General features: G+C 41.6%; 1 protein-coding gene and 1 pseudogene across 8 annotated transcripts in view; both read left to right on the top strand.

Moving 5' to 3' along the window:
* The window catches only part of brca2 (BRCA2 DNA repair associated), a 33,393-nt gene extending 19,874 nt beyond the window's left edge, over positions 1 to 13,519 (top strand). For 5 of the 8 annotated variants that reach the window (XM_064938138.1, XM_064938137.1, XM_064938140.1 and 2 more), the window contains 13 exons: positions 1,097 to 1,281; positions 1,644 to 1,814; positions 2,273 to 2,401; positions 2,645 to 2,903; positions 5,066 to 5,221; positions 5,535 to 5,682; positions 6,060 to 6,235; positions 6,762 to 6,966; positions 7,188 to 7,357; positions 9,399 to 9,537; positions 10,780 to 11,054; positions 11,252 to 11,371; positions 12,634 to 13,519. In XM_064938138.1, coding sequence (XP_064794210.1) covers positions 1,097 to 1,281; positions 1,644 to 1,814; positions 2,273 to 2,401; positions 2,645 to 2,903; positions 5,066 to 5,221; positions 5,535 to 5,682; positions 6,060 to 6,235; positions 6,762 to 6,966; positions 7,188 to 7,357; positions 9,399 to 9,537; positions 10,780 to 11,054; positions 11,252 to 11,371; positions 12,634 to 13,014 — 2,514 coding nt within the window. In that variant the 3' untranslated portion in view covers positions 13,015 to 13,519. The remainder of the gene's footprint in view (positions 1 to 1,096; positions 1,282 to 1,643; positions 1,815 to 2,272; positions 2,402 to 2,644; positions 2,904 to 5,065; positions 5,222 to 5,534; positions 5,683 to 6,059; positions 6,236 to 6,761; positions 6,967 to 7,187; positions 7,358 to 9,398; positions 9,538 to 10,779; positions 11,055 to 11,251; positions 11,372 to 12,633) is intronic. The other 3 variants (XM_064938142.1, XM_064938141.1, XM_064938136.1) reach the window with 3 other exon arrangements.
* A 1,840-nt stretch (positions 13,520 to 15,359) lies between these two features.
* LOC135514586 (NEDD4-binding protein 2-like 2) lies at positions 15,360 to 19,883 on the top strand (annotated as a pseudogene).
* The last annotated feature ends 2,279 nt before the right edge of the window (positions 19,884 to 22,162 follow it).

Raw genomic sequence — 22,162 nt, 5'->3', positions numbered from 1 at the left:
AAAAAACCATTGCTACATGTCTGAAGTTCGCAAAAGATCATCTTTATGTTCCACAGCGCTACTGGCAAAATATTCTGTGAACAGATGAAACTACATTTGAGTTTGTTTGGAAGGAACACACAACACTGGAGAATAAAAGGTACAGCACACCAACATCAAAATCTCATCCCAACTGTAAGTATAGTGAAGTGAGCAACATGGTTTGGAGCTGCTTTGCTGCCTCAGAGCCTGGACAGCTTGCTATCATAAACTTGGGAATTCATTTTTCTGTTGACCAAGACATTTTGCAGGAGAATGTTGGGCTATCTGTCCTCCAGTTGAAGCTCAACAGATGTTGGGTGACTCAACAGGACAACGACCCAAAACACAGAAGTAAATCAACAACAGAATGGCTTCAACAGAAGAAAATATGCCTTTTGGAGTGGCCCAGTCTGAGTCCTGACCTCAACCCGATTGAGATGCTGGGGCATGACCTCGAGAGCAGTTCACACCAGACATCAGAAGAATGTTGCTGAACTGAAACAGTTTTGTAAAGATGAATGGTCCAAAATTCCTCCTGACCGTTGTGTAGGTCTGATCCGCAATTACAGAAAACATTTGGTTGAGGTTATTGCTGCCAAAGGAGGGTCAACCAGTTATAAAATCCAAGGGTTCACATACTTTTTCCACCCAGCACTGTGAATGTTTACACATTGTGTTCAATAAAGACATAAACACATATAATTGTTTGTGTTATTAGTTTAAGCAGACTGTTTGTCTATTGTTGTGATGAAGATCAGATTAAATTTTATAACCAATTGATGCAGAAGTCCAGGTAATTCATAAGGGTTCACATACTTTTTCTTGCCACTGTAACACACACAAACAGATATTGTAACCTACACATACAAACATACTGAAACACACAAAAAGGTAGTGGAAGACACACACACAGACTGATACTGTAAAAACAGACTGATAAACACACTGGATTGGTAGAGGTGGAACAGAGCTTTTGAAGTCTGATTTAGAATATGAACAATGGTGAGGGGCTGGGGGCTTGGGGGGGGGGGGGGGTAATGACTGATGTCTAATCCTCATTGTGGATATTACTCAGCTGTATGGCTATGGAGTGCACCGGCATGTTTGGGATATCAGCAGTGAGAGTGCTGAGGCGTTCCGCTTTGTTTGCCGACACTTCTTCAGACGCGAGGCGTTTGTAGAGGGGTGCATTCAGCTGGCCGACGGGGGTTGGCTCATTCCTCGCAACGATGGAACTGCAGGGAAACATGAGTTCCACAGGTACGGTTTTATTGATTGTTTGGGACAGGTAGAATTCGTTCCAACTGATGAAGTTGTTAATTTTCAACTTTGCTATGTATTCCCTTGAACATATTTATTATTAATTTGGATTAATGTATGTATATAACAGGTATACTGATACTCCATCTACCGCTATATCGGAATAGTTTTTAGAAACAAATTTAAATAAATTTGTACTTAAATAACTAGTTAATCAACTTGAATAAATATTTGGTTTATAGGTTACATCACTGATGCTGCAGTTAACACTACATCACAATACTTTGATGGTGAACTTGATAAAAATGTATACATTTTTAAATAATGAATTAAACTGAACATAAGCTCCCCCTCTACTTCAGAGCGTTGTGTGACAGCCCTGGCGTGGACCCCAAGCTGATCAGTGAGGACTGGGTGTTCAACCACTACCGCTGGGTGGTGTGGAAACGGGCCTGCATGGAGAGGGCATTCCCAGAGGTGATGGGCAGCCTCTGTCTCACACCAGAACAGGTGCTCCTACAACTGAAATACAGGTACGGCAGCAATCAAAAAGTTAGCTCTGGTGCAGGTCGTTGGTGCACTTTCCTTCACTAACGACCTGTATCAATGTGCGCACATCGGTACAGGACGATAGGGGAATGCGCACTCACGCCCTGGACCAGAGCTACTAGCAAGTAACCTCCTACTGCGTAAGAACATTAAATGATTTTGGATAAAGAGTGTATGTGTTTTGTGTAATGTACATGCCTATTCAGCCTTTTATGTGACCAGGATATTTCAATTTCTGTTTTTATATGTTGAACCCATAACAATGTGTATAGTGCAGTGAGGTTGAAGAGAAACTTGCATACATAAACTGCAGACAAAACAAATTATTGTGCGAACTAAATGTAACACTTATTTGTCTGTGCCACACACAAATAAGTGTGCTGTGTTTTGTGCTGTGAACCACAGCAGCAAGTAGCAAGGCTATTGTGTGTGTGTATGTCAGGTACGACTTGGAGGTGGACAACAGCAAGAGGTCAGCTCTACGGAAGATCATGGAGAGAGACGACACGGCAGTCAAGACCCTGGTGCTTTGTGTATGTGGTGTTGTCACCAAAGGCCATAACCCAACAAGGTGAAACGGAGTAGAAAAATAAATGACTTTGTTCAATGTGCAGTTTGCCAAAATAAGTCTTTGACTTCAAAATTGACTTCATGTCATATAGTTCTGTAGAAATTGTTATGTTATTATTGTTTATAACCTCGGTTCTATGAAGGTCGAGAAGGAAATGCAACAAACCGGTATGGAGCTTGCTTCCCTATGAGTGTGTTGCATTTAGTAAGCCGACTGAAAGAGAACCCTATGTGCATTACATAGGCAGAGCTGGAGTGAGACCAAGACCAAAACCCCACCCGGGAGCGCCGCAGGGTCTAAAGCGAAGTCGTCCCCTGTAGGCTTGATCTGGCTGACGGATGGCTGGTACGCCATCAAGGCCCAGCTGGACGTCCCACTGACCGCCATGCTCCACCGGGGCCGCCTGGCAATTGGGGGAAAGGTGCTGGTCCACGGGGCCGAGTTGGTGGGATCTCAGGATGCTTGCTCCCCACTAGAGGCTCCCGACTCCCTCATGTTGAAGGTAAGAACTGGGTTGTGTTCATTAGGCACCAACCAGAAGAAAATAGACTGTAACTGGGAGGAACTGCTTGCACTTGTCTAATAAGAAATGCTGTTTTCCATTGCGCCCCGCAATGACAATATAGACAATATAGCCGATATGGGCTTAGAAGGCACTCAGTATTCAGAATTATATATTCCAACTACATATTACTGCATGTAAATGTACTGTAAATTCCTTTAGAATTCAGTCTGACTGTGCTACCAGTAGGGCTGGCACGGTAATTCTTTAATCGTGTAACCGACGATTATTGAACGTGATAAATCTTTGTTGCTCCTTGTTTTAGCAAGGTGTTGTAGCAAACAAGTCTTCGGTTGCCTTGGCAACGCACCTCTCCCTGCAGGAGCGGAGGAGAGTAGAAAATGTGTGTAAACCAGGCTTTGTTGATAATTTTATGTGTGTGTATATATATATATATATATATATATATATATACATACATACATACATACATACATACATACATACACATAGCTATATATACATACATACATACATACATACATACATACATATATACATACATACATACATACATACATAGCATACATATACATACATACATACATACATACATACACATAGCTATATATACATACATACATACACATAGCTATATATACATACACATACACATAGCTATATATACATACACATACACACGCGCACACACACACACACACACACACACACAGTGCCTTGCGAAAGTATTCGGCCCCCTTCTTCATGATGCTCTCTGCGCTCTTAACGGACCTGTGAGACTCACAGTGCAGGTGCATTTATACGGAGACTTGATTACACACAGGTGGATTGTATTTATCATCATTAGTCATTTAGGTCAACATTGGATCATTCAGAGATCCTCACTGAACTTCTGGAGAGAGTTTGCTGCACTGAAAGTAAAGGGGCTGAATAATTTTGCACGCCCAATTTTTCAGTTTTTGATTTGTTAAAAAAGTTTGAAATATCCAATAAATGTCGTTCCACTTCATGATTGTGTCCCACTTGTTGTTGATTCTTCACAAAAAAATGCAGTTTTATATCTTTATGTTTGAAGCCTGAAATGTGGCAAAAGGTCGCAAAGTTCAAGGGGGCCGAATACTTTCGCAAGGCACTGTATGTGTGCGTGTGTAACTGTGACCGACAAATAATTAATCCAAAATTCCAGAACTGTCACATCCCTAACTACCAATAACAGCTAGTACCATTACTACTACGGATCTTTCCGGGTCATTTTCAGTAGGGCACACGAGTCCTGCACAGGCATGATTTTTAAGCCCTACCCATGCCCGATTGCTTCTGCCAAATTTAAGGCCTTGCCCAAAATCAAAAATAACTTCCTCCATTAGTAAATCCATTAGCTGTTCCTCTCTGTCACTCGCTCTCTGAACGCAGCTCGCTCTGCTCATGGATGCTCTAAGTATCCATAGCACCGGCTCTACTGGTGCTGCTCTGCTCAATGACGAGACATGAGAGAGCAGTTAGCTGTTAGCTACTTTTCGTCACTCTAAAATCGGACAACTCAAGGACCGTTATTCTTTTCTGTGAAATAATCTGACCTGTTTTATACTGTATTTGACGAGGTTGAAGCACTTCTGACACCATGTCATGATCTTAGTCAGATAAGACCGCAGCAGAGCACGAGCAAATGTGTCCGCTTTAAAATGTTATGGATCAATTTAGTGATATCTGAGCCCTACATGGCCCTGTATAAGAGCTGTGTATAACAAAACATTTTGCCACTGCTGTCGGTGTATGCACACTAGGGACCCCAATGGTATAGCAACAAGTTGGGTTGTACCCACCCTCCCTTAGCCTGCATTTCCATTAACAGTATTGTCCCTTACACACTCCTTTTGGATTAGTTTGGGATTGGGCATAACCTAAGCGAAACATTTTTGTTTTGTTTCAGCAGCGATTTTGATTGCAATTGCTCTTACCAAGCTCCGGGGACAAAAGCAGTTGATAGGCTACAGGGGGAAGCTGTAAGATAATGAATTTAACTGATTGGAAGTGTCTCTTATTGGTTAAGTTCCAATAGTACCTCCGCATTACAATCCATTTTGGAATTATTTCTTCTGTTTTGTGCCTAATGAACACGACCCTGATGTATGTGGTTTCAGATTGGTGCCAACAGCACCAGAGCGGCGCGTTGGTACACCAGGCTGGGGTTCTACAGCAACCCTAGTCCGTTCCTCCTCCCCCTCTCCTCCCTCTACAGCAACGGAGGCCCCGTGGGCTGTGTGGACATTGTGGTGCTGAGGAGCTACCCTACCCAGGTGTGTTTCACTGTACACGTTAGCTCTGGTCCATTGTGTTAGTGTGCATTTACCAATTAGTGGAGGAACATGCACTAACAACCTGAACCAGAGCTAGGCACACATCATCCACTTAATGAATCACCTAAGGCATTATTGCTAGGGCCCGGAATTTCTCTCAGATCATGTAACCTGAACCAGGAGAAACTCTGGACCCCTAGCTGTGAGTGATGTACTCTGAGAGGGCGTGTTACATATGTATAACTTAGGCCCAGGTAACACTCCTGGCCCTTGGTGAGAGGTTTATTCAGAGAGGTTGTGTGTGTCCCTCCAGTGGATGGAGAAGAAGTTGGACGGAGGGTTTGTGTTCCGCGCAGGCCGTGCAGAGGAGAGGGAGGCACGGCGTCATGGCAACGCCAAACACAGAGCCATGGAGATACTGTTCGCCAAGATCCAGGCCCAGTTTGAGAAGGAGGAGGATGGTAGGAAATCCTGGTTCCATCTCAAATGGCAACCTATTCCCTATACAGTGCACTACTTTTGATCAGGGTCTATAAGGAATAGGGTGCCCCTATTCCTGTCTATTATTACTGACAGGGATTGTTGAGGTTAGATAAGATCTGTCAATCATATTAACAATTACATTTTCTAGTTTGATTTAGTCCATAGACTTGTTCAGGTTCCTATATCTCAAATATATTTACAATATTATTTTCATGTTCCTGCATGTATTATGTATTGCAAATTCTTATGGAATTTAGTCTGACTGCTACCAATAACATCAACTACTAATCTTCCAGTCATTTTCAGCAGGGCACACTAGCAAAACATTTTGTGATGTACATCTGTGTAAGTTCAGGTGCCGCCTCCCCGTTTCACTCAGTCACAAAACCTTTTCCGCCTACTGAACATCACCCAACAGTTTGCGGTAAACCCAGAGGCCGGAGACGGACCCTGCGTGGTCGAGACATTGAGACACTGCTGGACGGGGAGGAGCTGTACGACGCGGTGGAGAATGACCCAGTTTATTTGGAGGTGACCATAATCACCCTGTCCAAATCCATTTGATCAACATTGGTGGGTTTAAATAAAGCATCAGCCTAATGGGACCTGATCAAAAGTGGTGCGCTAAATATACAATAGGGTGCCATTTGGGGCATAGCCCTTGCTACTAGGAAGGAGTCTTAGTTATGGTTAAGGATACATGACTGACCATATCAAATCAGTTATGTATAGTCACTTTTATATGATGCTTTATTTCAATCACACCAATGTTGATCAAACTGATTTGGTTAGATGGATGTCCGAAACAAGTGTAAAAAACAAAACAAATTATGACAGACAACCATCCATGATTCTGGTGTTTGATGTTGACAAAACATGACTCTTTTTGGTCTCTCTGTGTCAATATATCCTCATAACAGTTGAGCAAAACATAATAATTTCATACATTTATTTATACAGGGAAAAATGCCAAGTGTACAGTTAAGTTATTTTAATTCCCAATTTATATTTTTGAGTCCTAAGTAGACCTACTGACTTTCATATTGTTTTGTGCTAGGGCCGTCTGAGTGAGCAGCAACGGGAGGCGTTGAACAGCTATAGGCGTTGTGTTGGTGAGAGGAGGCAAGAGGCACTGCAGGAGCGGTTTCGCCAGGCTCTGGAAAGCACCCAGGAGGGCGAGGGCAGGAGCTGTCACAACCGAGACGTGACCCCCATCTGGAAGCTCAGCGTCGCTGACTACAGGGCCAAGCCGGGCAGCAATGGTGTGAATGGATCTTTGTATATAGCACAATCAGGGATGTAGTGGAGCCTTTTTTTCAAACTTTATTCAGACCAAGGAGAAAGTAAAAGGGATACAGATATGGGAAAAGAGAAAGTTATAAGGTCGACACAGGGATTTAACCCTGGACCCTGAAGGGGTAGTAGACCAGCGTCGTCCTTGTTTAATTCTTGGTTCCTCACCTAACCAACACACTCCTTCCAGCAGTGTACCTGTTGAATATCTGGCGCCCCTCCATGGATCTGCAGTCCTTGCTGAAGGAGGGCTGTCGATACAGGGCCTACCAACTATCCACGTCGGAGGGCAAGAAACGAGCCGGTAATACCTCCATTCAGCTCACCGCCACCAAGAGAACCCAGTTCCAGAATTTACAGGTAACACTGAACTTAAACGACAGTGTGCGAATACTAATGTAAATTCTAGAATTATTTCCCAATCTCAAATCAACCCTAAACTATACCCTAGGCACTTGTGTATACACTCACCGACCATTTTATAAGGTACACCCATCTAATATGGGTGTACCAGGCAGGATGGGTCCATGGACTCGTGCTGTTTACGCAAAATCCTGACTCTGCTGTTGCTATGATGCAACAGGAACTGGGATTCGTCGGACCAGGCAACGTTTTTCCACACCTCAATTGTCCAGTGTTGGTGATCGTGTGCCCACTGGCGCTTCTTCGTGTTTTTAGCTGATAGGAGTGGAACCCAGTGTGGTAATCTTCTGCAATAGCCCAATATGCCCTTCTGCACACTGCGGTTGTATTGGGGCCCGCCTGTTAACTTGCACGATTCTTGCCATTCTCCTTCGACCTCTCATCAACAAGCTGTTTTTGAACACAGGACTGCCACTGACTGGATGTTTTTTTGTTCGTTGCACCATTATCTGTAAACCCGAGACAGTCATGCGTGAAAAGCCTAGGAGGACGCCCTTATCTAACAATCAATCAAACAGTAACTGAATGCCTTGATGCTTGTCCGCCTGCTTTATATAAGAAGCATAAACAACCTTTGACTTTTTCTACATTTTGTTGTTCCTAGGTGGAATTAAGTCTCTAAGAGTGTTCCACACATGGATTGTGCAACATTTGTCCATTGATCTTAAAAAAAAAAAAGTCAGGCTCTGTTACATTGGTTGTTGACCAGTAGCTAGGTTTAAATCCAATTCGCTACAGATTTTCATGCATAAATACAATATGGTTATATCAATATTTGTGCATAAAAGCAGTTCCACTGCCATAGATGTAAGTCAAAACACATTGTAGATGTCTTGCAAATTTTACTCGGCCACTCACAAACATTCAGTTTTCTTGGTAAGCAACTCCTGTGTAGATATTGCCTTGAGTTTTAGGTTAATGTTCTGCTGAAAGGTGAATTCATCTCCCAGTGTCTTGTGGAAAGCAGGCTGAACCAGGTTTTTCTCAAGGATTTTTTTTATCCTGGAAAAACTACTCAGTCCTTAACAATTACTAGCATACCCATAACATGATGCAGCAACCACTATGAGTGAAAATATGGAGTGTGTTACTTACTAATGTGTTGTATTGGATTTGCCCCAAACATAACACTTTTGTATTCAGGACAAAAAGTGAATTGCAACAAGGCACTAAAGTAATGCAGCAAAAAATGTGGCAAAGGAAACAGAATGCAATTTTTGATTATTTCTATTCTATACAGGCTTCCTTTTCGCTCTGTCAATTAGGTTAGTATTGTGTAGATCCATCCTAATTTTCCCCCTCACAGCCATTAAACTCTAATTGTTTTAAAGTCAGTTGGTCTCATGGTGAAATCCCTGAGCGGTTTCTTCCGGCAACGGAGTTAGGAAGGATGCCCATCTTTGTAGTGACTGGGTATATTGATGCACCATCCAAAGTGTAATTAAGAACTTCACCATGCTCAAAAGGGATATTCAATGCTTTTTTTTTGTTGCTTTTTTTTTACCAATAGGTACCCTTTGAGGTATTGGAAAACCTCCCTGGTCTTTGTGGTTGAATGTGTTTTTGAAATTCACTGTATGTGTGGGGGATACTAACAGTCATTCAAAAATGTGAGTGAGTCCATGCAACTTATGTGACTTGATAAGCAAATGTTTACTCCTGAAATTATTTAGACTTGCCATAACAAAGGGGTTGAATACTGACTCAAGGCATTTCAGCTTTTCATTTGAAAACAAAAAAACATAATTCCACTTTGACGTGTGTGTGTGTGTGTGTGTAGGCCAGGGACCAAAAAATCAAAATGTATCTATTTTGAATTCTGTATGTAACACAACAAAATGTGGAAAAAGTTGAGGGGTGTAAATACTTTCTGAAGACACTGTATTACACTGATTTGGTCCTCACAAGTGCCTAGTGGCAAGGGTTTTAGGGATTGATTTGGAATTGGTTGTCTCGTGTCATTTTCTCCGTCACCCAGGCTTCTGCAGGGTGGTTGTCTGAGATTTTCCAAGCCCGAGAGGCGGTCGGCTTTCGCGTTCTCCTGAACCGGGACTTAAAGCCGCTCTGTGGAGAGGTGGATCTGGTAGGCTACGTCATCTCCATCACAGACAGACAAGGTGGGTTGTTCATCAGGGCACACAACTGAAATGTTTTGTGACAAATTAGCGTCTCTAAATGTCCCTCCCTGTTTAAGTCAGTTTTCTTATTTTTGGTGCCTGATGGACAGGACCCTGTTTGGTCTGTAAAGAGTTCAGTTCTCAACTGGGTTATTCAGTTTAATTTATTTGATTCATCCCCCAAAGGGCAGACAAAATATAACAGTAGGACAAATCAGACCTGGATTTAAATACATGCATATTTAAAGATCCTAATGCAGCTTTTATAAAAAATAAAGGGGACACTTAAACAACACAATGTAACTCCAAGTCAATCACTGTGAAATCAAACTGTCCACTTAGGAAGCAACACTGATTGACAATACATTTCACATGCTGTTGTGTGGGTTGTAGACTCCGTCTCATGCTACCACTAGAGTGAAAGCACTGCCAGCATTCAAAAGTGACCAAAACATCAGCCAGGAAGCATAGGAACTGAGAAGTGGACTGTGGTCACCACCTGCAGAACCACTCCTTTTATTGGGGGTGTCTTGCTAATTGCCTATAATTTCCACCTGTTGTCTGTTCCATTTGCACAACAGCATGTGAAAGCATACAAAACTCCATCCCACCAAGACAGGCTAAAATTTCAGGTGGCCTTTTCAAACCGCTCTTATTCTAAAAAGGCATAGTCATTTATTATTATTATTCCAACCTTGTAGTATGGAAATATGTAAAACACAGGAAAATCACATTTTTGACTGCACTTGGCATTTAAGTACTTTTGGGTGAGCATTTTTCTTTTAGATGTTCGAATATAACATTACATTTAAGTCATTTAGCAGACGCTCTTATCCAGAGCGACTTACAAATTGGTGAATTCACCTTCTGACATCCAGTGGAACAGCCACTTTACAATAGTGCATCTAAATCATTAAGGGGGGGGGGGGGGGTGAGAAGGATTACTTATCCTATCCTAGGTATTCCTTGAAGAGGTGGGGTTTCAGGTGTCTCCGGAAGGTGGTGATTGACTATAATTAGTTGTAAATACATGCCAATACTTTCCACATGTTTTTTTCCCAAATACATTCTAGTGTTCAACTACTTGTATTTTCAAAGATATTTTGTCTAAATACTTACTTCAAAATGTGATCACAGGTCTTGGACAAATACATAACCAACAACATATATGGCAATGGTATATCAAGAACAAGAGTGAACAGATGGATTTGACCAACTCTGTTGACATGCTGTTGCCTGCAGGTCACTCTCCAGTGGTGTATCTAGTGGATGGCTGGCTGGACTTTGTCAAGGTGCGCTGCTGCAGCAGTCTGGTCCAGCAGGGCTTGGAGGAGGTGGTCAAGCCTCTGGCTCTGGTGGCCCTCAGTAACCTTCAGCTCAGAGCCCATCCCTCCTCCCCCACCCCCATCCACAGCGCCATCCCTGGCCTATACGCTGGAGATCTAGTCTCGTTTTCCACCAACCCTAAGGAGCCACATCTACAGGAGGCTGCTGCTCAACTCAGGACCCTTGTCCAGGTAGCTAGGGATTGAGGGCATTTGAAGGTTTCGAAACATCACAATCAAACCTGAAGTGTGATAGACAGAAAAGCTATTATATAGGGAAATTGGACACGTTATTCCTGTGAGGTCAAGATTTGTCTTCCTCACTGCCACTGATTTGAGGATATTTGCAACAAACTGATGTTTGAATTTATTGTGTGTGGTTTGAGCAGGGCCAGGAACACTTCTTCAGGACTGCAGAGGAGAGGTTATCTAAATTAGTCCAGGTGTCTGTCCAGTGTCTTCCTCCGCTGCCATGGAAAGCAGATGTGAAACCAGATTCAAGGACTACTGTGAGTTTTTGTTGGTTTCCCAATCAGACAACTATTCTGGTCAAGGTGGAATGACAGTTGATAATAAAATAAATAATAATGTACATTCCTATGTACACAACACAAGTCTGTATCAATGTTATTCACCACTACACATCAAGTTACATCTACACATTGTACATTCAATTAACAAAGAATGTGTGTCAGGGTTCGCAGAAGGTGCTTGAGGTACTGGAATTTGGCACTCTGAAAATCAGACATTTTCTCAAGTTGGTAAATGAAAAGTACTTGAATTCAAATGAGAGAACAGACCTTTTTTTTAAATTAAGAATGTATTGGTCTTGCGAATTAATTTCTGGGCAGACTACAGAGTATTATTTCCTCGTGTTTCGTGCTGTCGTTGCCAGGCGAGCTCGCTCATTCTACCCACACTGCCACTCAGCCAGGAAGGTACAGAACTGACTGATTAGGTGCCGCCAAATGTCACATCGATAGCTAAAATGCTGGGTACATTTAATCCTGCCTTTTTATGGGTATGTCTGGGATCTTTCATTTCAGCTCTTGAAACATGGGACCAACACTTTACATGTTGTGTCTTATATTTTTGTTTTGTGAGCATGGGTGAATCGGCCCTGAAGAGTCACATGAAGGGGGGAAGACAAATTGTGACTTTCTCAAAAACAACCTCCTGAGATTTTTTTGCCAATCGCCTCATTCATATATCAAGCGGGTTCTGGTGACTGTTCACATGCCGTTTTCCTCACACAGCCCACCCACCCTTCTCCCGCCGGCGACACTAAAGCTGCCACTCGGAAGCTAGGTGCTTTTTCGTAGCTATTAAGTAGGAGATTCAAAAAGTAATTCAGCTGTAATGGGACTCCCAATCACGGCTGGTTGTGATACAGCCTGGAATCGAACCATGGTCTGTAGTGACGCCTCTAGCACTGAGATGCAGTGTCTAAGACTGCTGCGCCTCTCGGGAGTAATGTAAATGTGTGTTCATCAGTAGGCATCTCCCAAAATCATCAGTACTGGTTTAACACTCATGTATATGTAGTGAAACAACATATTATTGAGTAGAACTTGTAAGGTAGTGATGAATCGTTATAATTTTTTTCCATGAGGTTGTCGATCTACTGGCAGCAACGAGAAACAATTGCATAGTACTAACTATTACAAATTGATGGTCTTTGAAAATAAATATTAGTGCTTGAAAAAGTACTTCAGTCCTTGAATTTGACTTACCACTCTGTACGAACCTTTAGTGTGTGTTTGTCTTCCAGATGACATCCCAGCAGTCAGTTCGAAGCGTTGGCCCCTTCACCCCTCTGAACAGCGTCGTCCCCCCTCCACCCGCCTTCTTCTCAGGGGGGGACAACAAAGACCCCAAGAGCTTGAAAAGAAAGAGGGGCCTGGACTACCTGTGTCGCATCCCCTCTCCCCCTCCACTCTGCCCCTTGGGCACCATGACATCACCCTCGCCGTGCGTCAACAAGACCTTCAACACCCCTCGCAGGGCTGAGACCCACCGGATCCTAAAGACACCTCTGGCCCCCACTCCACAGCATGTCCACCTGCCCCTAGAGGATGAGTGGGTGGAGGATGAAGAGCTGGTCATGATTGACACTCAGGCCTTACACGATGGCATAGAGAGAGACACGTGACAGAGAATGTATTGGACTGTTATTTTAAAGGTTTCAGAAAACATCAGCACAAAGCTGGTCAGCTTCTCCAAGCCCACATGTTGAATTTGTGTGTTGGGAATCCACCTGGAAAGATGTAGTGCCTTTTGTAAGCTACGGGAGGGGGGGGGGGTTTAGAGGCTAACCATGACATGATTGGAGCCAGGTGAATGTTAACACTAGCAAATGTTGGAAAATTATCATATGGAGTTGTTTGTATCATCAGGCTGAATCAAGTTAGGATTTGGACCATCTTGCCTTTTTGGGCCAAGGTATTGATGCCAACAAGGAGCCCAACAAAATGCATCGGACAGAAAAGGGGTTGTCTTGGAGAACTCCTGAAATAGTTTAGTGAAATGGCATTAGAAGAACCGTCACGAACTGTATAATATAAATGAAAAAATACTGTAACATTTACATCTTTGTGTTTATGACCGTTTGTGCTCACATCTGCATGTTCACAATAAATGTTCTAATGTATTGGTAATATGAGTATTTTGTGTAATTTATGAACAGGATTTTACTGATGTGGTCAAACACTTAAACAGCAACAGCAGGTGGTGATGTTGCTGTGAATCTGCCTCCATTTTTTTCACAAACAGTCGGTCTTTATCATAATTTCCATTAAAAAAATGTTACCTAGCTAATTTAAAATCATGAAAATGTAACATGTAATACTTCATCACTTTATGGTAAGTAGCTAATATATTAGCACAATTCTGGCAGCTGCCTATGGCTATTTTATCAGTTATCAAAATCTTGCAACGCAGTAACTTTGCAAGACTTAACATTGGCTAGCTTGCTAATGTTTGTATCTATACTCTTGTAGCTGTATGCTCTTAGTTTCATCTAGATTGTATATTTTGAATTGCTTTAACTAATATAAATATGTTTTCTCATGTCGTTTTGTCTAGTTAACTAACCTCAGCCATTCTTTGAAACTAGCTATAGTTAAAGCTTGATGCTTGTCAATGAAGTGCAGAAATAATGTTTCTTTAAAAAATATCGTAACTTTCTGGCACTGATTTCAGCTTTAATTAACAAGCTAACTTGCTTGGCAAGTATTTGCTATGTATTGCTAATCAAACCCATGAACTACAATATGTAGTAGAGGGATTTTTTTTCCTTCGTAGCATGCTGATTCAAAGGATTTACCCCAACTTCTCGATGGCATTTCCGTGAGACAAGTCTGAAACTTCTCTCACTGGAAAAAATGGAGCCTCTGCAACAGACAGGTCCCGGCATAAAGGGCAGAGCCAGTTATCAAAAAGCTGGTTACCAGCAGCGCTGCCTTCATTGGACCTGTACAGTTGAAGTCGGAAGTTTACGTACACCTTAGCCAAATACATTTAAACTCAGTTTTTCACAATTCCTGACATTTAATCCTAGTAAAAATTCTCTGTCAGTTAGGATCACCACTGTTATTTTAAGAATGTGAAATAATGGTATAGAGTGATTTATTTCAGCTTTTATTTCTTTCATCACATTCCCAGTGGGTCAGAAGTTTACATACACTCAATTAGTATTAGGTAGCATTGCCTTAAATAATTTAAACTTGGGTCAAATGTTTCGGGTAGCCTTCCACAAGCTTCCCACAATATGTTGGGTGAATTTTGGCCCATTCCTCTTGACAGAGCTGGTGTAACTGAGTCAGGTTTGTAGGCCTCCTTGCTCGCACAGGCTTTTTCAGTTCTGCCAACACATTTTCTATAGGATTCAGGGCTTTGTGATGACCACTCCAATACCTTGACTTTGTTGTCCTTAAGCCATTTTGCCACAACTTTGGAAGTATGCTTGGGATCATTGTCCATTTGAAAGACCCATTTGCGACCAAGCTTTAATTTCTTGACTGATGTTGCTTCAATATCCACAATTTTCCTCATGATCTATTTTGTTAAGTGCATCAGGCCCTCCTTCAGCAAAGCACCTCCACAACATGATGCTGCCACCCCTGTGCTTCACAGTTGGAATGGTGTTCTTCGGCTTGCAAGCCTTCCCCTTTTTCCTCCAAACATAACAATGATCATTATGGCCAAACAGTTCTATTTTTGTTTCATCAGACCAGAGGATGTTTCTCCAAAAAGTACAATATTTTTCCCCATGTGCAGTTTCAAACCGTAGTCTGGCTTTTTTTAATGCCGATTTTGAAGCAGTGGCTTCTTCCTTGCTGAGCGGCCTTTCAGGTTATGTCGATATAGGACTCGTTTTACTGTGGTTATAGATACTTTTGTACCTGTTTCCTCCAGCATCTTCACAAGGTCTTTTGCTGTTGTTCTGGGATTGATTTGCACTTTTCGCAACAAAGTACGTCCTTCCTGAGTGGTATAATGGCTGTGTGGTCCCAATAGCATACTATTGTTTGTACAGATGAACGTGCTACCTTCTGGCTTTTGGGAATTTCTCCCAGGGATGAACCAGACTTGTGGAGGTTTACAATTTTTATTACCATAACCGACCAACTGTAATAACGAGCCTTGCCCACACTGGTATGACAACGAGCTATTCCAGCCCAGGAGACTGATGCCTTGGGGGACCAGCTATGGTCCTAACTCCGATCACAATCACTGGCAACCTCCCCCACCTTTCCACACTCAGCCATACCCCAGGTTCCACAGACTTCCACACCACCTCCCGCCACCACCTTCAAACCCCTGCCTCCCGCTAACCACCAGTAACACCCCCAAAGAGAGGGCTCCCAGCAGGTCCTACATTTCCACAAGTTCCCTGTCCCTGATGGGTACAGGAACTCTCCAGACTTGGATGACCATGGTTTTCCCCCCACAGCACTCTAAAAGAGAGAGGGGGCTATGGTTGGAGTGATGAGTATGAACAGCAGGGTAATGACCAGCAAGGTTCTTCTCAATGGCAGCAGAGGTTTGACAGAGGATCAGCACCAACCACCAGAAGATACAACATATGACTATGATCCTTCTCTGGTTCTCATTCTGATGAGGGGAGCCCCGGGATCTGGGAAATCAACACTGTCCGGGTGGGTTTTTATCAGGGAAACATTGTCGGGTAACAGGTTTTAGAAAAAGTATATCTAGTCCGTTCAATAATCAGTTATAAAACTGTTGTAATTGGTTGAAATTGTGATTCTCTATTTGTCAAGCATCAAAATGACAACAAAAACTACGTTGACCTTTTGGGTGAGGTTTATGACCCCCCCCCCGTTGGTGCATAAAGAATATGATATCAGTTCAGTTGGTGTCTGGGACATTATATCTGATGATAGGGCGACATACAGTGCCTTGCGAAAGTATTCGGCCCCCTTGAACTTTGCGACCTTTTGCCACATTTCAGGCTTCAAACAAAGATATAAAACTATTTTTTTGTGAAGAATCAACAACAAGTGGGACACAATCATGAAGTGGAACGACATTTATTGGATATTTCAAACTTTTTTAACAAATCAAAAACTGAAATTGGGCGTGCAAAATTATTCAGCCCCTTTACTTTCAGTGCAGCAAACTCTCTCCAGAAGTTCAGTGAGGATCTCTGAATGATCCAATGTTGACCTAAATGACTAATGATGATAAATACAATCAAGTCTCTGTATTAATGCACCTGCACTGTGATAGTCTCAGAGGTCCGTTAAAAGCGCAGAGAGCATCATGAAGAACAAGGAACACACCAGGCAGGTCCGAGATACTGTTGTGAAGAAGTTAAAAGCTTAAAGCCGGATTTGGATACAAAAAGATTTCCCAAGCTTTAAACATCCCAAGGAGCACTGTGCAAGCGACAATATTGAAATGGAAGGAGTATCAGACCACTGCAAATCTACCAAGACCTGGCCGTCCCTCTAAACTTTCAGCTCATACAAGGAGAAGACTGATCAGAGATGCAGCCAAGAGGCCCATGATCACTCTGGATGAACTGCAGAGATCTACAGCTGAGGTGGGAGACTCTGTCCATAGGACAACAATCAGTCGTATATTGCACAAATCTGGCCTTTATGGAAGAGTGGCAAGAAGAAAGCCATTTCTTAAAGATATCCATAAAAAGTGTCGTTTAAAGTTTGCCACAAGCCACCTGGGAGACACACCAAACATGTGGAAGAAGGTGCTCTGGTCAGATGAAACCAAAATTGAACTTTTTGGCAACAATGCAAAACGTTATGTTTGGCGTAAAAGCAACACAGCTCATCACCCTGAACACACCATACCCACTGTCATACATGGTGGTGGCAGCATCATGGTTTGTGCCTGCTTTTCTTCAGCAGGGACAGGGAAGATGGTTAAAATTGATGGGAAGATGGATGGAGCCAAATACAGGACCATTCTGGAAGAAAACCTGATGGAGTCTGCAAAAGACCTGAGACTGGGACGGAGATTTGTCTTCCAACAAGACAATGATCCAAAACATAAAGCAAAATCTACAATGGAATGGTTCAAAAATAAACATATCCAGGTGTTAGAATGGCCAAGTCAAAGTCCAGACCTGAATCCAATTGAGAATCTGTGGAAAGAACTGAAAACTGCTGTTCACAAATGCTCTCCAATCCAATCTCACTGAGCTTGAGCTGTTTTGCAAGGAGTAATGGGAAAAACTTTCAGTCTCTCGATGTGCAAAACTGATAGAGACATACCCCAAGCGACTTACAGCTGTAATCGCAGCAAAAGGTGGCACTACAAAGTATTAACTTAAGGGGGCTGAATAATTTTGCACGCCCAATTTTTCAGTTTTGGATTTGTTAAAAAAGTTTGAAATATCCAATAAATGTCATTCCACTTCATGATTGTGTCCCACTTGTTGTTGATTCTTCACAAAAAAATACAGTTTTATATCTTTATGTTTGAAGCCTGAAATGTGGCAAAAGGTCGCAAAGTTCAAGGGGGCCGAATACTTTCACAAGGCACTGTAAATTGTATCTTGGAAAGTCAGATTCACATGGAATTGTTGTGCAATTTCAATGTTTAAATATGAAACTATGTGAAAAGATTAAATGTAATTTTAGCCTCCTAAATAAGATAAATGTTTCATTGTAAAATGTTGGTCTACTCAGTGGCCACACCCAAGTGAACCGACATTGCTTGAGAACTATGAAACACTCCCTTCTCTCCCCCAGTACAAAAGCCCGTTGACGGATGCCAAACTTAGTTCATGATGACCTGAGGACTGGTGTCCGCACGTTTTAAAAGGGCTAATTTCAACGTGGAGGTGATGGAATGGTGAATTTCGTCTAGACCAGCCAGAATTCAGCACGAGCTGATTTATGGCAGCTTGGTATGAACTTTGAACAATTTTTCACGAAAGAAGTGATATGTCCAAGATGTCGAGTTATCAGCTGCAGCTGTAAACGTACGTGGCCTAGGAAAGGACAAAAAATCTCAGAAGAATGACAGGGTACTACAACGTATCCGCTCTACAACACTACGACCAGAAATATTCTTCAAAGGACAACGGCGATCTCTGCTGGGTAAACCAGTCTTCTAACTATGGAAGCGCAGCTCAGTGTAAATTTATATCTTGCATTTTCCTTTTCCGAATGGGCGGTTATTAGAATGCATAAGATTCTGTATTTATGGTAGCATAGCTTCTCAATGTCCGATAGACCCAATCCCTTTGTCCCTCAGTCTTCCCGCTCTTTCATTCAAACCCAACCCCCTTCCTTTGTGTAACCAGCCGTCATATCAGGTTAGCCCACTAGGTGCTTGTAATGACATGATTAGTAATCAATGTATAATCTATCGTGTATGTGATTTATTTAGTAAATAAATAATTAAGCTAATTTGTGTATTGCTGATTCAACTTGTTAGCTAGGGTTTGTGCAGATAACCGAGTACTTACAAATAAAATTTGATTTTATTTTATTTACGACAATCAGAATGAGACCGATCGAGGTGACGATTAATATTGATATAAAATATCTTCAAGAGTGGATTCAGGAGATAACCGCTCTATATAAATGAATGCTTCCGTGGTGCCCCAGGTTATTAATGGTTTACTTGTTGCATGGTTTAATTCAATCACGTAATCAATTAAACGTTAGGTTATCGATTTGATAAAATAGCAAGTCATATAATTAATCAGAGACTCTACTCATGTTTGAATGTATTTCTCTTTTTTTTTTAAAGCATTTGTTTTGAGCCATTGCATGTGTGTTACTCTAGGGAACTGCTGTCGACAGGCTCCAGTGGGCTGAGTACAGATGACTACTTTTCCCTGGAGGAAGGCTACCCCTACGACCCCAGTCTGCTTGGGGCCGCACACTATAGGAACCAGAACAGAGGTTGGCTCATAGCAGTGTCTTTACAAAAGTCCATCGTTGCTATAGTTTTAAAATGTGTTTTTAAGCTATATTCTGATTTTATTGAACACCCAGCAAGAGAGAATGACAGTGGGAAAGATAGAAATTGTGTTAAAGGGTAGTAGGCCTGATTCAAACCTATGCCGATACTGAAGACGCATGTTGGAAACTGAGGCATTCATGTTAGAACTGCCAGGCCACCATCATTGGTATTAATATGATGTATTGTTTAATTGGATATAGTGTTTGTTTTGTAAACATGTAAAAAAGATGTATGGATTAATAGCTTTACATCAATGCTTTGTATTCTTTCAGCCAAAGAAGTTATGTGTAAACGCTGTTCTCCTGTCATTATTGATAACACAAACATGCAAGCTTGGGAAATGAAGCCATACGTTAAACTGGTAAGTTTTTATCCTGTTATATTGTCTGTGTTGCAGAATCCATTGTTCAGTTATCAAAAATCGATCCATTTTATGTACATTTTTATAAATATGATGAATACTTGTTTTTCACAATGCAGGCCTTGAAAGGATACAGTATCAACTTTAATGAGCCTCACACCAGTTGTAAATGTGATCCCATAGAGTTAGAAAAGTAATTCTGTCCATGAAAAGATACCTGTACTAATGTTTATTTTAATTTTATTTAACCAGGCAGGTCAGTTAAGAACACATTCTTATTTTCAATGACGGCCTGGGAACAGTGGGTTAACTAACTGCCTGTTCAGGGGCAAAGCGACAGATTTGTACCTTGTCAGCTCGGGGGTTTGAACTCGCAACCTTCTGGTTACTAGTCCAACGCTTTAACCACTAGGCTACCCTGCCGCCCCATGTCATGTAAGATGCCATGCCCATGTATTTAGAGAATGTTTATTGTACAAATTATATACAGTACATCAAAGGGCATTCACTCGCTAGAATGCAGAGGAAAACTGGTCAATTTAAGAGTGTGCTACTAAATTAATGTCAACCTAGTTTTCTTTGCCCCATGTCATAAATCACATACAATTATTCATTACATTATTCTCTACAATATTATAACCTTACTTAGCAGTGATGATGAAATAAGAAGTTTTTTTTTTGTTTTTGTGACCATGCAAGTTTAGACTGACTGTCGCTATCATTTTCGGCATTTGAACGTGGTAACATTTGGAGGCGTTTCCACACTGGACCAATCAAAATGAACTTGATACCCTGGTCATTTTCATCTCCAGATCATTGGCTTTCTTTGGCTATAACCACGATCAATCTATGTTGAGAGGCTGTTTATATGGTGACTTATACGCCCACACCAGCAGAAATACACTTTTTCGATCTGAAAGACAATGGCCAGAGTTTACCCATGTTGTAGTACATCGAAATATTTCAAAAGGTTGTCATTTTAGCCATAGTATGATAAAGTTGGAAATCCGAAGTGAGACATTCGTGAAAATCTGTGTCAATTGTCGTGGAAATTTCCTCTATTTACCAAATCATGGGAGCAAACCACACACACAAGTCAGATTAGTTATCAAATTCCATCTTTAATTATATGAGCTCTATAGCATTTTCTGTGACTCTCAACAGTTCAGTATCTCTACTCAAAAGTTGAGAGCCCCCACACAATGGCAAATGGGATCCTTTATAGCGAAGATCCACCCCCCCTAGACGACATGACAATCCACAGGTCCCATGAACTTACACAAAGAAAGACTTTATTTCAGAGAGGAGTATCCCCAAAGAAGACAGAGTTGGCTATAAATTATCGTTCAGTTTTGTCTCCTTTCTCAAACTCAGAACCATAAACCAATCCTCCATATCAACAGGCATATATCAAATTGTCATTTAGATACAACCAATCCTGGACAAGCTCACGGAGAGGAGAGTGAGGCTATAGGTTAAGATAAAAGGGAGCATGAGAATGATTCCAGACACTGCCATCCTCCTTTTCCCCGATGAGAAAAGTAGGGTGTGACTGGCACACACATAATGGAGCAAAAGATATGTTTACACATGATGACACTTTGACCTCTCCCCTCTCTGCGGCCCATGCAACTTAGTCTTGACATAGAACAGATAACTGCAACCTCGCCACAGTATTATACAAAAATACCATTCTGATGAGAAGTAACTTATAAACATATGATGAATATAAAACATCTTACATATGTTACCCACCAATTCTGATTATTCCCTAACACAATGCGTTGTCTTTTCTTATGAGATGACATGTGTCGTGGAAATATTCAGTCAATAATATTTCTCAAATACCGGAGCCTGAGCCGAGCTGGTTCATGAAGTAACTCCCTTTCCAGCCTTGGCACACACAGGTTTTCATCCTTATGTCACACAAATAACTCCTCTTTATGTTAATGATTCATCCCCTCTGGCATTTAGCCAGCATTATCTTTTTGCCTTGCACAAATTTTAGTTTGGTTTCATTTTAGGGCATAGAAACATTAGAGCCATAGCAATGGTACAAAAATAAACAGACATGCCCACTCCCAAGACAGGTGCATGTCTAATGCCGTCTAATGACCTAGACACACAGAGTGCACTGATTTTACTCTAAGGTGTCACATATGTACTAGAACATGTCCAATACGTGCAATTTATTTTTAGCCTGTTATATTTCATGGCTGGGTTTTATTTGAATGTTCGAAGCACTGCATTGGTTATTAATCAGAAATACCTGAGAAGTTATTCCTCTTTACAACTGAGTGGAGCTAAACAGCCTTGCAACCACTTAGCTGCCTGAGCCCATTGTACAAATTAAAACAGTGGTTGCAAACTTGTGTTTTTGTACCTACACTTTTTTTTTACCAGAATTATTCTAATCCATTGGATAATTTGTCAATTTTCACTTATTTTCTAGCTCGTCTGTATTAATTATATATAT

The sequence above is a fragment of the Oncorhynchus masou genome, chromosome 26 (assembly GCF_036934945.1).
Source record: "Oncorhynchus masou masou isolate Uvic2021 chromosome 26, UVic_Omas_1.1, whole genome shotgun sequence".
NCBI classification, from domain to species: domain Eukaryota; kingdom Metazoa; phylum Chordata; class Actinopteri; order Salmoniformes; family Salmonidae; genus Oncorhynchus; species Oncorhynchus masou.
This window is presented reverse-complemented; position numbering and strand designations above follow the sequence as displayed.